Source organism: Myodes glareolus, chromosome 5 (genome assembly GCF_982192425.1).
Source record: "Myodes glareolus chromosome 5, mMyoGla1.1, whole genome shotgun sequence".
NCBI classification, from domain to species: Eukaryota; Metazoa; Chordata; class Mammalia; order Rodentia; family Cricetidae; genus Myodes; species Myodes glareolus.
In genome coordinates this window covers 39,434,254-39,450,518 of record NC_142030.1, presented here as the reverse complement: position 1 = coordinate 39,450,518, position 16,265 = coordinate 39,434,254, and the positions used below count along the sequence as shown (strand labels likewise).

The 16,265-nt window shown below is 36.6% G+C and overlaps 1 protein-coding gene across 10 annotated transcripts in view; it reads left to right on the top strand.

The window, feature by feature from the left end:
- The window catches only part of Nrg3 (neuregulin 3), a 1,014,491-nt gene that overhangs the window by 874,782 nt on the left and 123,444 nt on the right, over positions 1-16,265 (top strand). For 5 of the 10 annotated variants that reach the window (XM_048421323.3, XM_085687871.2, XM_085687866.2 and 2 more), the window contains exon 4: positions 7,098-7,124. The exons of 1 other annotated variant lie outside the window; for it this stretch is intronic. In XM_048421323.3, the coding sequence (XP_048277280.3) occupies positions 7,098-7,124 (27 nt within the window). The remainder of the gene's footprint in view (positions 1-7,097; positions 7,125-16,265) is intronic. 4 more of the 10 variants (XM_085687868.2, XM_085687873.2, XM_085687872.2 and 1 more) reach the window with 1 other exon arrangement.

Genomic DNA, 16,265 nt, shown 5'->3' with positions numbered 1-16,265 from the left:
TCTCTCTCTCCTCTGTGTATGTGTGTGTGTGAAAGTGTGTGTGTGTGTGTGTGTGTGTGTGTGAGAGAGAGAGAGAGAGAGAGAAAGAGAGAGAGAGAGAGAGAAAGAGAGAGAGAGAGAGAGAGAGAGAGAGAGAGAGAGAGAGAGAGAGAGAGAGAGAGAATGAATGTTCATGCACCTATAATCTACACTATTTGGCAGGTTGTGCTGTTCCTTCTGCCCAGAGATCAAATTTACTTCATCAGGCCTGGTAGCAAGTGCCTTTACCCATTGAGCCATCTCACTAGTCCTTGAAGCCCTGTTTTGAAACTGTGTTCTGTGAAGCAGAATGCTCGCCTTGAGTGTGAGCTGCATGAATATGTGTCTCGGTCTCCATGGCAGCTGCTTCTCCCTTAGCACAAATGAGTCGTCTTATTTGATTGTATGAAAGTGAAACAGAAGTGTCGGTGTCCAACAAGGATCAACAACAGAGTTTTTAGAAAGGAAAATAAAGAGGTCATGCTCTGTGACAAGGGCTCGGGAAAGAAGAGCGGGGCCCTGTACTTTTCCAGAGAGTGGCTTTGCCTTTTCGGTGATTGATGACCTGTCTGTGTGGATGCTGGCTGCCATAATGGTGTCATGGCCTCTTCCCAACAGTGGAAAATGCTGTTAGTCCCGGAGTGGTGGAGGTGAGCGAGGTCTGTGCTTACTGAGCTGACACAACCACAGACAGTCCTCCTGCTCAGACTTGTGATGCAGGGTGATGTGTAGAGTGGATGCGTTGCTTACTTTGCAAATATAAAAGTGGTCCTAGAAAAGACAGAAGAAAACTTACCAGTGACTGCTTCTTAGAAGCAGTGATCAAAGTTTCCGTTTCTAATATTAATTTTTGTACTTATTTTCAAATTTCATTCATAAGCGTGCTTAAATTCTAAGGGAAACTGTACAGGCACTGTTGAAAATTAAAATCATATGCCTGCTGAGGTAGCAAAGGAAGCATTGAGATTGGAATATGACCTACATTCAAATCCTAACACTTCCACTAATTAGCTAGAACTTGCTTTTCCCTATATTGCTGGGTGGCAGGACTGAACAGAGCTCCTAGGCAAAGGACTTCCCCAGTTTCTTCTTGCAGGAGCGTGCTCTTCCCTTTAAGAGATCCCTGTCTGTCCATCTTCACTCTTGCTGTAGGACCTGACAGGTGGGATTCAGGTTTGCTTGTTACTCTACCTTCTGCCACTGCCTTTTCTCTGTGACATCTTAGAGTCTTTTTCCCCTAATGACACAACTGTATGCGCTGGCAGCATTGGCAAACACAGTTGGCCTGTGTATTAACCCCTTGACTTTATTAAAGATGTATAGTTAGTAAATCCCACATTTTACTTTCTAGACTGAAGAAGCTGGGGTGCCCCTACTTTCTGCCCCTGTTTTCTTCCTTAATCAGAAACATCTGATTCCATCTCCTCCTTTCCTAGTTTGCCTGTTTTGTTGTATTAAGTGTGGACATGCCTGACACTGTTTCAATAAATGATCTTGTCACTTGGACTTTAATCTCATTTTGGAGCTAGGAGCATGCATGAGCAAATTAAAATACATCACGAGGCACCCAAATATCCTAAAAGAGATTCTAGAAACTTCCAGAGACATGAACTGCTCTCAAATGTTCAGGATTTAACTTATAGTCTTCACAAATCCTATTTCATCTTCTCTGTTCAAATGGACTATTTGTTCCTGAGTGTCCCAAGAGAAAAGTCATGTGACACAGATCTGGGATGGAACCTGCAGAGTGACAGATTCCAGCAGCATTGCGAAGAGAAACACTGTGCAGCAGGCATGTTTTGTGCTTGAGTGGGTGGTTTGCTCACATTGACACGATGAGTGTTTCTACAGCAGCTAGCAGAGATCACTAGGACCATGGGCACTCCCAGGCAACACTACCCTTCTGCCAAGGAGGAAAAGCTACTGAACAATCACAGGGACTATCTGTAGCACACATCAAAGGTGCTCTCAGGGCTCCTGCCGCGGAGAAGTCACTGAACCTTAAACCAAATGGTGTGATTTTTTAAAACTTGTTTTTACATTTACTTTGTGTGTGTGTGTGTGTGTGTGTGTGTGTGTGTGTGTGTCTGCAAGCCGTTGTCCAAAACAGTGTGCATGGGGAAGAGGGAAGAACCACTTAAGGAGTGGGTTCTGGGAGTCGAACTAAGGTTGTCAGGCTTGTTCAGAAGAGTCTTTACCAGTTGAACAATCTCATTTGCCCCAATATTTTAACTTTATAAACCAGAGATCATTATTTTTATGTAAATTTATTCTCTTCTTTCAATGGAATGAAGGTTTAAATGAACACCAGAGGGAAAATTCTGTGACAATGGCATATAGTTTCATTGCTTCTGATCCTGTGCTAAGACTGAAGCCTGAGTTAGCGTGACTTTGTCCCAGTACTGCACCACAGGGCCTTACTCACCCTAGTTTAGGTAACAACATACTCCATTGCCTCTGGAGACGGGAATTAAGTCAAGTACCGTTGTTGCTCTTACTCTTCTTCAGCTCGTCTACTTTGGAAAGTTGGGCTGTGCTTGACATATCAGTATATAAATTTTTGAGTTGCTCCAGAGGCTTTTGTGTTATTTGCTCACTTTCGTATTTAGTGTATGCATGTATGTGTACATGTGTGCATATTTTGAGATCAAAGAACAATTTACAGGACTATGTTCTCTCATTCTGTTGTTTCTGCGGATTAAAGGCAAGTCTTTAGGATGGACAGGAAGTGTCTCTATTCACTTTGATGGTTACTTTGTTTTTTTTTTTTTTCCAACATGACACAATCTAGAATTACCATGGAAAGGATTGCTAAGAGGGATTGTTTAGATTGAGTTGGTCTGTTGCCATGTCAGTGAGGGAATATGTATTGAGGGTGGTTCAGAATAGTTGGCATCACTCTTTGGGAAGGCCATTCTGAGTTATATGTAGGGAGAAATGGAGCAGCTCATTAATCCGCTTTCTTTGTTCTTGACCGTGGATAAATGTGACTAGTTCTTTCACATTTCTGCCTTCATGACTTCCCTATCATGACGGACTGTAGCAGGGAAGTATGAGCAGAACAAACCCTTTCTTCCTTCAGTTGTGTTAGGGTTCTTTATCCCCGCAGTTGGAAAAGAAACTAAAACACCTGCTGAGGAATCCTGCTGTCCCTGCTCAAAAGGATTTGAGGGAGTTTCAGACATGCGCACATTAAATTTCAGTTAGTGGGGAAAAAATTCATAATATCTGTGCCACACGATGACAGTTATTAATAGCAGTGCCTGATACTTATCAGCTACATCTTCAGCATTCCATCTAGATAAAAATTAAAAAGGTAATATGTGAAGAAAGGAAGATGTGTGGATGTCAATTAATTGGAGTTTCTTTTTCTGTAACATAGGTGTCATTTAACACATCATGTTACACACTTAAATAATTTTGGCCAAAGCTAGGTTTATATGGGCATGAATTTTAAAAATTTCTCAATGCATTTGACCTGAGAGACTGTCTTCTCATCACTTATTTATGACCTAAGCCATTGAAATTTTTGAGTTCTATAGAAACTTTGCTGGTATCTGTTAAATATTACTCTAAGTTTAAGATTATTTGGCTTAATATTTGACAGATTTTTCAAATAAAATTCTTTAGCACCTGCAGTATATAAAAATAACCAAATTAGCCTCATCTTACAGGAATTTCCTTGGTAACTAATGAGGAAATATTAATAATATTCTCATTTGGCTCCTCAGTAGCAGGAAACAGTTGTCTTTCTTTATACCCTCCCTCAACCAGTTCATCTTTGGCCTTCCATCAATAAATAGGTAAGTAAGTGGCACTTCAGGGGTGCCTGAGGATGCTTGAAAACAATTTACTCTTTTAAGTGGATTAAATAATTCATCCCAGAAGGTCTCATTACTTAATGACATTGCAAAAATTATCTATTTCTTCAGAGAGAGGTCATTTAAAACCTGGATAATGAAGGCTGAGAGTCAGGCTACCTGGGCTCAATTGCAGTCCCTCTCGTTTATAGGCATTATGACAGGAAATGTCTTTTCCGCCCTCTGTGTTGCTGTATGCCCTTTTACTGTGGGCATGGTTGGCAGTTTAGGTGTTGCTGTGAGAGTATCTCATCCTTCCATCATTTCCTAGAGCAGTTAGTGCTGGGTAAAAGTCAGTCACTCTGAAACCATGCTAAGAGTATGAATATTCTAAAGAAAAGGTAATGAGGAGCTAACGAGCGTAAATTGTAGATTTATATACGTTCTTCAGGGAAAAGCAGATGGCTTTCACTTGAGTCATGTGCCAGTTGCTTCACCCTAAGGTCTGAGGGGTTCTTGGTACTCAGTGGTTTGAGTGAATGAAGAAATGAACTATGAATTGATTTCTTCTCACTCACATCTTCTTGTTTTCCTTCAGGCCGGAACATTTTCAGGCAAGCTGTTTGCCTTGAGAAACAATTGGCATAGGCTTCTGAGAAACGGTGTGGTTTATGTTCTGCATATGACTGAAATAACACAATTAATTGTTTTTCTGTCATCTGCTTTCCATTGATCTTTCGGGGTAAAGCAATGCCCATCAGTGTCTTCAAACTGATAGTGATCACAAGGTTTGGCATTTTTAATACAGTAGTGTGTAGTGAAAGTGCAGGGGGTAGAGATTTTTAAATAAAAAATAATTTTTATTTGTATATTCAGGCTGTCAGTTTTCATCAAAAGGTCATCATAAAAATTAGTAAGCAATTTCCTTTCAATATCCAAGATAGCACTTGGCTGGAAAGTCTGCAAATTATAACCCTAGCAACTTTTATTTTAAGAGAGATTTATTTTAATCAAGGCCCTTATTTATCTTTTTCAGTGTTTGAATAATTTTTAGTTGGGCTGATTGTCCGTGCTGCTGATCAGGAGTTTGTTATGCTTGTAAAGTATCTAGATTGACTTCCAATGCATCAACACTGCTCACTTCTTAGCTCGGTCTACAATATCAAAAAGACTGGTTGCCTAGATTCCTAGTCACACACATAGGTAGAACAGTTCATCGTGGAAGAATGGAGACTGGCTCTCTGTTATGTTCTAGCCAGCAAGACAGACTCAGGGTCAGTGCTCATTCATGTAAGCTTTACCAGAAAGATCTTTTTCAATGAAATTGAGGCTACGGTACTCCCAATTTGAGGTTCATGCTTATGAATATCTGTAGCCCATTCCTGAAGAGCCTCTGCCTGTGGATATCTCTGGTCTACTCCTTGAGGGCCTCTCTACCTGTCAACTATGGTCCACTATTTGAGGTCATTGTCTGTGAAGACCTGTGGTCCACATGAGAGCCTCTGCTTGCTGATTTCTAAATATTCCTGGTTTTTGTTTCTTTTTGTTTGTGTGCAAATGACAAATTGTGTCATTTGCTGTCTTTTGAATTTCCTTACCATACTTTTATGAGAGCTAATCTCACTCGAACTTCATTTTAAAATTCTATATATCCGGTATCTCTTCCAAGTTTCTGGAGCACACAGTTGGGGGCTCCTTGTCTGCAAAAGAACATAAGCATGCACGTGTCACTTTTCCTCCTAAATTGCATTCTTTGCGTAGCAACTTCTGTCCTGCCAAGGAACCGATTCTCGGCCTCTGAACACTACCATCATTGCAGATTTTCAGTTTGGCATTTACTAAGAGAGGGATATCCAGAATTTTACTCTTTTGTCTCCTGCTGATGATGCTAAAATTCACTGAGAATAAAAAGCTGTCTTTTCACAAAAATGAATAGATAATTAGGAAAGTGCAAATCAATGCAGTCCAAGCAGTAAAAAACTTGCCATGAGGAGAAAGGGATAAACTCATATTTTAGAAAGACCATTGATATCTTTCTTCATAAAAGTAGACAATTTGTAATTCACATGAATTTTAATCACTTCAACTGAACCATCAGCAAACTGAACTGATGCAGAAGGTAGAGGTTGCTTGTAGCTGATGGGAGGGGACTTGGGACATGAGAAGACATAGTCTCTGACCATAAAGAAACAGTGGTGGTGATGGCACAACCTTGTGAAATTAATTTGTATCAAACTAAGCAACTAAAATGAATTAAGTACTTGAAATTACCGAAATGTCAAAAGTGTGTTTTATATGTGTGTATCCATACACGCATTAATATTAATGAGCAACTATCATATGTTTTCTGAAAAGAAATGCTTATTTACTAAACCCTTAATCAGCGACGGGGGATTTGGAAATAAGTATAGTTTCCCCAATAGATTTTTCCGCCTTATCCTCATTTCAGACAAATAGTTGTGTAATGAAACCATCATTTAGTCATGTGTTGCATTTACAAAGTGAATGAATACATAATTGTGCAATTAAAAGAAAGAAGGTGCTATTTAAGTAAACAGGCCTGGATGAGTTGATTAGTCTACTGACCACAGGCAGTCTAGGTGTTGAAGACTGTGTCTGTGGGGACACAAGATAGAGGGTGATGCTTCTGCCATTTGTTTTGGGTCTGATGACATGTCAAATCAAGGAGTCATGTGGCTTGTGCGTCAGGCACATGGGATTTATGTCTTCAATCTACCCAGGACTTTGTGGCCAATGTAAGATCTTTAGTTTTGCCACTGAACAGTGGTCCTCTATAACATGTCCAAGAAAGAAGTCTAGTGCCATCAATTCGTGTGTATGAATTTGAAGAACATACATTATAGCCTTTCATAGCCTGGTTTGGGCTTTGCCTTCTTTGCTAATGTAGAGGTCCAAATAAATTTATGTTGAAAAAAGATGTAATCTACAAAAAATATGGTGGATTTTTTGACAATATCTTTACAGGGAATTTTTTGATCCCCCTCTTTTATTTGGTATATTTCATTATTTATGCATTGTATTTCCACTAAAATGCCTAGTAACAATTTATAGGCTTTGTGGAAATAAATATTAAACACAATATCAAGAACTGTTACTGTTGATTGTCTAAAAGTTAATCTCAAAGATAACATACTTAAAGTAGACACATATCCTGTGTTTTGGAATAATGGTCTAACGAGCATTGATACCCTTGTTTGGATTTTTTTCTAACACATTTCTCTTTCTGTTTCCCTTTTTTCCATGCTGACTTTGATGTAGCAGACCACTTGGGGATTGAATTTATGGGTAAGACAAAACAATTTGTTCCTTAAATATTCTGAGATCACTCTGAAACTCTAAACATTGTTCTCTTTCTCTATTTAATTATAATCAAAATTATTCATTATCATTCACTATTAAAAAACACCTCTTTAGTCCACTTCTCATTTGGGAAAGGCTCATTATAGAAGCCTTAGCTACTTATCCAGAAGGTGATGTGATGCTCAGCATTTCTAAAATTCCACAGAATTAGGATTTGCCTGTAGGCTTTGATAGTTTCTTCTCATTCTTCCATTTTCTTATCTGTCAAGTAAGGGTACTAACAGTTCCTACTTTCTATATATAACTGCTTAGCACAGTATTTCAACATGGAAAACATGCATGATAATGATTTTTTCCTACTGTATAATGCAGACAAGAATACTAGTTTCATATGTGTATGTGGATTCCGAGATTTCAGACAAATTCACTTATACTCATTCGTTCCCTCTACCACTTATTCTGATGATGCTCAGCCAGTCTCTAGTAATTGCAGAAAAGAAGGCAATTACTAGACTGGAAAGAGTTTATAGTTTAGTAACTTATGATAAAAATTGCACATACCTTAATTCTACTTAGGGAAAATGATATTCGCCTGGAGTCATTGGATGCAAGAACTATAGGCAAATCTGTTATTTATTTAGAATGTGATACCATCAAACATTTGAAATGAGGCAATGATAAAGGACAGACACACTAGAAGGTCTTCAAGGATGAGAGTAAATATTTGTGTTCTTAGTTATGAGGTATATTAATACTGGGAAAATGCTGACAGTGAAGGACATTTATAGAATATGCTTATGAGATTAGAAACAGAAATGTGAGTTTGGAGTACATTATTTGAGAAAAGATGCCGAGTTGGTTGTTATATTTCCATAATTTGGAGGGTAAGAGATTCATGGTCTCATTTTTGTTTCAGAGTTTCTTTTCTTTGTTTCATGACCTGACCCTTTAGAACTCTGTTACTTGGTTATTTCATCATTGAGACAATAGATGCTCAAACCTCAGTTGCTGCAAGTTTGAGCCATTGGTAGATAAATTAGGCTAAAACACATGAAGGGCAATGGAACTTAGGATAATTATTCAATTGAAGTTTGATTTCAACCATGGAATGTGTAGTTAGTATGAAATTTGTGAAGAAAAACTGAAATGGAATAATGCTCATAATTGAAGTGCTTGAACAAATTTGTTCAAGCCATGAAAAAGAAATTGTAGTCACCTTTCATATTGTTGGATAATGAGTGATTTGAAGAAGGAGTTATGAGAAAGGAAGCGTTTCAAATCATGCTTATGAGAAAGTAGCCAAATTGAAAGAAAAAAGCAAGCAAACCCAACTGGAGGTCATGATTTAAGGTGTATGGTTTATTTCAGGTACAAGCAGATATTATTATTGCTCAAGATGAAACAAGGATTTCATAATTGAAATAGATAATATTCATTATATGTAAAATTCTCCAAGACTGTAGTCCAGTAGAAGATAGTGGGATTATTAGAAACTGAATAAAAAAAAGTAATTCCTTGGTGCCTCAGAAAAAGAACATTTTATTGCCAGGGAGTATTCTCTCTTGCCCAGGGCATGTGGTTCTTTTCAACATATGAGTATTTTTCATCTAAGTAGTGATTCAGTGGCCTAAGCTGATTCTTTCTGGTGACTTCAATATCTCCCAGGTTACCTCCTCAACTACCTCTAGCTGTCAACATTGGGACAGAGAACACAGGCTTCCTTAAAACACGTGGTCTGAAATGATCACATCACTTTTTCTTAATAGTTTGTTCCCTAGAAATAACCAAATAACGCCACTATTTCACAAATATTACCAGGAAGTGCAATGTTAGACTCATTAAAAATTAATAGTCTTTGTAATTTTTTTTCTTTTTTTTCTTTTTGATTTTTTTTGAGACAGGGTTTCTCTGTAGTTTTTGGTGCCTGTCCTGAAACTAGCTCTTGTAGACCAGGCTGGCCTCGAACTCACAGAGATCCACCTGCCTCTGCCTCCCAAGTGCTGGGATTAAAGGCGTGCACCACCACCGCCTGGCTAGTCTTTGTAATTTATGTCCTAATATGAATTACAGAAATGTGAAAGACTCAAAATTTTTGGAAGACCCAAGAAAAAGTTTTTTAGGCGCCAAGTACAGATTCATAACTTTGTAGGTATAAACAATGTTAAAACAGCTTTTAAAAATGCAAAAGTAGAATTGAATTATTCACATAAGATTTGGGTTTTAGTTACAGTAGGAGAAAATGGAGTCAAAGGGGGATTATGAGTGCTGAGGAATGCTGAAAGATATAGCTGAGACATTTCAGAGGAGGAAGAGGCTAGAGCTAAGCCATGGGCCAGGAAACGGTAAGCATGGTTTGTGTGATAGAGGATAAGCCAGGGAAAGGGGTAAGCAAGCAGCACTTCTCATTTACCAATGGTAGCAGGGAATAGGTGTCAGTGACATGGGTTTATGGCCCTCAACATCATATGAGAGAAATGAGCACTAGGCCTCATAGATAAAGGAATTTGCTCCACTGGGCTGTGGGTGTTACAGGGTCTAAGAATGGCTGTTTCAAGGTTGTTGAGCAAAACACCTGTACACCCAGGAATCACCACCCAGCTGCTCGTAAGGCTGGAGATTTTTAGATCTCAGAAGCAAAGTGACGAGACAGCAAATGAAACTGTTATACAAGATGTTAATCATCTCTGTTGAAAGAAATAGACCAGTTTCCATCTTCTCAGGACACTTCTAGCACTGCTGATATGTATAGCACAGTGGATCTAAGAGGTGAGCTGAATGGTCTAAGCGAGAACTCTCATTTGTCGAGTGCATTTCTTCCTGGGAAAATAGTAGGTTACTCTGCAGTTCATCTGTATGCCACACAAGCCTAAGGTTATAGCAAGTCTTGCAAAAATTAGAGTCAAAGTATAGATCTAAAGTCTTATAGGGACTGAGATCCCAGTGTGAGACTATTTGTCTCCTGAAATAGATATCACCTTGGAGAGAATGGGTTGACTAGTATAATGGAGCTAGGGGCAATGCCAGTTATGTAGGTACGTGATGCCAGCTGTCAAGGGATAGTTCAGAGCAGTGGGAGGGTTTACACAGTTAGTGGATATACTGTTTCAATTAACTTCCTTGCCCACTTATACCGTTTGCTGAATGTAAAGTGTTGTTTGTGACCTTCCAAATAAACATTTTGAATTTAATCTGTGATTACAGAATTGGTGTGGGTAAAAGGTCTTGAAGATGGTCATTGAATTGTTACATTATTAGATCATCTATAGATGAGAATTTCATATGAAAATGGTATTGTACAGAAAATGTTTATGAATTTTATCAGGTCAGTTTGATGGGCAGATAATTTATACCAATTTTGTTCACATGTGTGTATAAGGGAGTGGGTGAACTGATTAAATGGAGCTTACTTTTACAAAACTCTAAAGTTCACAGCAAAATATAGTAGAAAATTCTAAGTTTTCCTGTCTGTCTCTCACGTGTGTAAGCCTCTCAGTTGTTTCAGTTTCCCACAAGAGATGCTTATGTTAGCCCTAAATCACCCACAGAAGCCTTTACTTTTCCCAGCCCTTGACAGTCACCAACCTTTTTATCATTACTATAGTTTTGCCTTTTCCAGAATGTCAAGACGTTGGAATGTAACCACCTTCTATACTGGGAATAAGCTTCACTGTCTTTTACTGTCATAATAGTTCATCAAAATTAACAGTGTGTGATGTGAAGTATTTGTCAAGAGACATCAACACCTCCATGTCTTTTCACGATTTTACAGAAAATCTCTTTTTATTGCTGAACAGTACTTCAGTGTTCAAATGCTTCAGTTTTCATATCTATTTGACCTCACAAGACTCATCTGGTTGTTTCCCAGATTGAAGAATTCTCAATATAATTATATGATAAGCAGCCACATGTATAGATGTAAACTTTCATTCCTGCTGAATCATATGGTAAGGATATATTGTTCTATAAGAAATTGATTCACTTTCTCATATAGTGTCTATACCACAGTGTATTTCCATCAGTAATATAGGAGCAGAATTGTTGGTCCACATCCTCGCCAGGACTTAATCCTGTTAGCATTCTGGATTTTAACATTTCTAACAGATGTGCAGTGCCAGCACAATCTTGCCCTTTGCCTTTTGCTGGCATCTAATGTGGAACATTTTTTTGCTATGCTAATTTGGCATTTAGGAATCTTCTTTGGTGAGATGTATGTCAAGATCTTTGGTGCAGTTTTGACTGTTTTAGTAAATGAACTTTAAGAGTTCTTTCTATATGTTAGCTAGTAGTGTTTCATCAACTACATCTGTTCTTGGCAATTACTTTCTGTCAAATAATGGCTCCTCTTACTATTCTCTTGACAGTAAACGTCACAGATAAAAATTAATTTTACTGAACTGTGATGCTTATATAACTTTTTCATCTGTACAACTAGTGTTCTGTCTAAAGTGTCTTTGATGTCTGGTGCCATTCCAGGTTTTTTTCCAGTAATGTTACAGCTTTGCATTTTGCATTAAAGAATGTGATTCATTTTGAATTAATTTTTTTGAAGACTACAGCAAACCTGTCCTGGTGGTTTCCATTTGCATGAGACAGGCAGCTGTTTGGACATTACTTGTTGAATATGATATCTTCTCTTCAGTTGACAATATCTCTGTGTGTCTATGTCTAGGCATTCTGTCTTGAATCAGGTAGTATCAGCCTTCCAGTTATTATTCTTATTTTTTTTTTGTTGTTGATGCTATAAGATTACTCTACATTTATGATATCATAAGCAAATAAAAAGACATTTTTCTTCCTTTCTACTTTACATACTTTTATCTACTTGTCTCACTTGATTAGTCATGACTGGCAGTAACAAACTGAAATGTCTGTAAGAAGAGATATGTCTACTTTATTACTGGACTCAAGTGAAATGCTTGAATTTCTCGTCAATAAGCATAGTATTAAATGTTGGGCATTTATAAGTATTCTTTCTCAAGTTGATGGTGTCATCTCAATTCTTGGTTTTTTTAGTAGTTTCTAATCATAAATGATCTTTCAAGTATTCTCTATCCATGTATAGCTATGTTCATGCAATTATTTCAGTTTATTGAAATGATGATTACATTAATCACTTTTCAATTGTTGAAACAGCCTTGGATACCTAGAGTAATTTCACATGATAATGTTCTCCAATTTTATTTTAATTGATCCTAGGATTTCTGCTTTCTAAAATCTCCAATTTTACTTTGAGTAACATTACTTTACTTTTTAGTTGAGGTACATTGTATTTCACAAAATAATGCAAGCACATGTTTTCACCAATACTCCTAAAGAGTAGGAATATCTGTGTGCCTGCTGATCAGCTTTAAAACCTAAAAATCTTCAAAGAGTTATTAACAAATTCCCATTTTACATCCAGAAACTCCAAACCATATGCTTTAAGATTCTTAACACTATTTAATCAACACATACTTATTTGAGTTACTGTATATTGGATGTATTGAAGTACTTCAAGATTAAAAAGAAACAAAGCTAAACATAGTGAAGTGATATAATCAGGGCTATAAAATGTTACAAGCAAAATCCAATAAGAGAAAGAGAAGAGGAAGTGATTAAATGCATTTGGAGAGCACTGGGACGGGATCCCAGAACAGAAGGCATTTGAGCAGTAGCCAAATGGGTAAGTTGCATTAATGGAGTCATAGTGCAAATTTATACTACTTGTTATTGCTTCCTCATTACTCAGAGCTTGCTATTTCAGGTTCACTCTCTGGGACTAAGGACTGTCTCTCGTTAGAGCTGAAGAGAGGAGACCAACTTTACTGAACGCAATTAACCAAAAATCCTTTCTAGTTAATTTATTAACTTTAAGGGATACTAATACTATGAAATAATCCACGCCAAATCCAGCGTTTGTGAAGCTGTCAACATTCAGAAAGATTTTTAAATTATATTTATAATTTTTTCTTAATGACACTTGTGGGATTTGTGCCATGAAAAATTAAAAAGCAAATACTGAAGTGGAAGGCACTGTCAGTAACAGCATAATACTAACTGAAACTAGGGCAATAATTTAGACACATATATAAAATTATGTTTCAAAAATAAAATCATAGAATTGATAAATTATAGAATTGAATAATTAGCTAATTGTTTCTTTAGTTTGATTTAAACTTTGATTATTAATATATTATCTATTAAAACATTATTAAACATTGTTAATTTTTTATTTTTTTCTTTTACTGATTTTTATTGATCTATACATTTTTTTTTGATTCTTTCCCTTCCTCTCCCCTTCCCTTTAACCCTCTCCCATGATTCCCATGCTCCCAAATTACTCAGAAGATCTTGTCCTTTTCTACTTCCCATGTAGATTAGATCCATAAACATTGTTTATTAATACATTGATAAAAATAGAAAAATTTTAGAATACTATTTAATAAGTGTTTTTTACAACGTGACTACATCAATCTATGGAATTATAGAATTTCTATGTAAGCCCAAGTCATCACTGGCTTCTGTAAAGTCCAGACATTCCTCCATATGTGGTATTTGGCCAATGACATATCAAACTGCAAACTCTTAGATGGTACAATGATGAAAGTACAAGGAAGATTTTTACCTAACAAATACCAAGCTATTCTATTGAGTGCTCAGGCACAAAACATTTCTCCTGTGTCCACTGCAATTATTTGTTACTCAGAAACTTTCTGTCCATGCACAGATATACTTCATGTTCCGGCATCAACAGTGATTGTAGAATAGCAAGTGTAATGCTCTTTGAAAACTTTATCAAAACCCAGGGAAAGCTAATTATGTGAAAGGATTTTTATGCAATTATCTTTCATTCTCACTTAAAAAATAAAATGAACATTGCCTATTGGGTGTCATATTTGTTGTTTTGCCTTGTTTCAAGAATACCATAATATATTTTATATGATCTGATTGAGGAAATTCTCAATTTCAAGTTATAGAATTTTAGAAGTTCATGTTTTAATTAAAGTGTTAAATTATAGCAAGTTAATTGCTGTATTTTGACCTTAAAACAGAACATTGAATTTATGCCAGGAGATGCATAAAATTATGCTATATTCTAATTATTAGTGTTATTTATATTCATAATTTTAAAATTAACAGATTTGTGACATCAAGTTTACCATATGTTAAGTAGCTTTCCATATCTTTTTTTAAAAAAATATTTAATGTATTTAGTGGCCACTAAATAAAACCTCATGAGAATAGCCAGGTTCTAAATCTGCTCAGATGTTATTAAGTAGGGTTATAATCTCTAGCTACTCCACATGTTATAAATAAATTTATATGGTTTTCTTTAGTCTAACAGTTTTACAGGTGACTCATGTGAATTAAATTTTTTGTTCTAATTTGTGAATTATCATTACAAATCTGAAAATAAGAGTCTTTTATTTCCCTAAATATTACCTGTGAATTAGATTTATTTGGAAACTAAAAGGGTCTCTATTGTAATAAGACACACAATGTGTTATTACAAAATAAGATTGTTAATTATGGACAAACATTTCATTGTGTGTTTGAGGGAGTATAGCCAAAGAGTACAGTTCTGTACGCATACTACTTGCCATGTTAAATTGCTTGAAAAATTGTCTGTGTTAGGCTGTCATAACAATATTGTACAGTATGTGCTTGAAAAAGTGGGTGATCTTTTGAACTCTCAAAAATGTATATGGTAGGGCTGTTTATATATTGATCATAAATGAGAAAGCTGGAGAGCATCTAAGTTTAATTTCTTATCCAAAGAACAAGAAAGTAGAGATAGATAATTTGAGTTCAGATCTGTCTTTGCATTAGCTCTTGAATGCTGTAGATGCCAAAGTGCTATGCATTTCCTAATATGAGAGCTGAATGGGAAGTCAAGGAGGTTGTCCCCTGGCAATATTTTCAGTGATAATGCTGTTTTGTAATTAATCTTGGGACTCTAGAGCTCATGTGTCCTCTATGAATACTGCCTCGCATTAGCTGGTCATCATGGTCTCTCATGGGCAAAATCCACATACATTGTGTAGTATTTGATTATTTCTCATCAGCTGGTAAAATTTGTTGAAAGACTGACTTGTAAAGTCAATAGGGAGATGGTTCAGCACACTTCCACTGAGCAAATATTATCTACCAGAGTACATCAATGCCAAGTAATAGTAGCCTAGTATTCAACAGTAATCTTTTTTGATCATTGAGATAAAAATTTGAATATATTGATATGTTTATTATTATTTCTCTAAGTTAAAAATGAATATTACTGAATATATATATATGCAAGATTTCAGTATCAGTTAATTAACTTTCATTGGTAAGTATTAAACTATTAGAAAAAGTGGTGCTGATCACAGGGTCACAAGAATAAATATGGTAACAACTTGCTGTTTTCCTGAAATCTGCTACAAACTACATTGATATTTACTTTGGAGGTAGTAAACTCGTGGACTTTAGCCAACTTTAGACTCTCAAGAATTCACGACATATGGTGGAACATGAGTTATATCCAATATGTGATAGTAGATTTGAGATAACGAGTTAACATTGAAGAAGAGTCAAGATAATTCAGGAGAAGGCCTTCCAGTTGCATCTAGGGAAACACTTCTTAAAAAGGCAAAAAGAAGACCCAACTGTACCACTCTTGGGCACATATCCAAAGGATGCTCAATCATACCACAAAACACTAGCTCAACTATGTTCACAGACTCTTTATTTGTAATTTCCAGAACCTGGAAGTAACCCACATGTCCCTCTACTGAGGAATGGATAAAAAAAATGTGGTACATTTACACAATGGAGTATTACTCTAATGTTAAAAACAAGGACACTAGGAAATTTGAAGGCAAATGGTTGGAACTAGAAAATATCATCCTGAGCAGGGTAGCCCAGACCAATAAAGACAAACATGGTATGTGCTCACTCATAAGTTGTTCAGTAAAGGATAACTATGCTGTAGTCCACCTACCCAGAGAGACTATGTAACAAGGAGGATTCATGGGGGGAATACCCAGATCTTTCTGGGAAGGGGAAATGAAAGAAATTTTATGAGTGGACAGAGGGCAGGAGAGGATGGGAACATGAGCAACCAGGCTGTGGGGAGTGGAAGGGGAGTAAGCTGATGGGGACTGCTGGGGG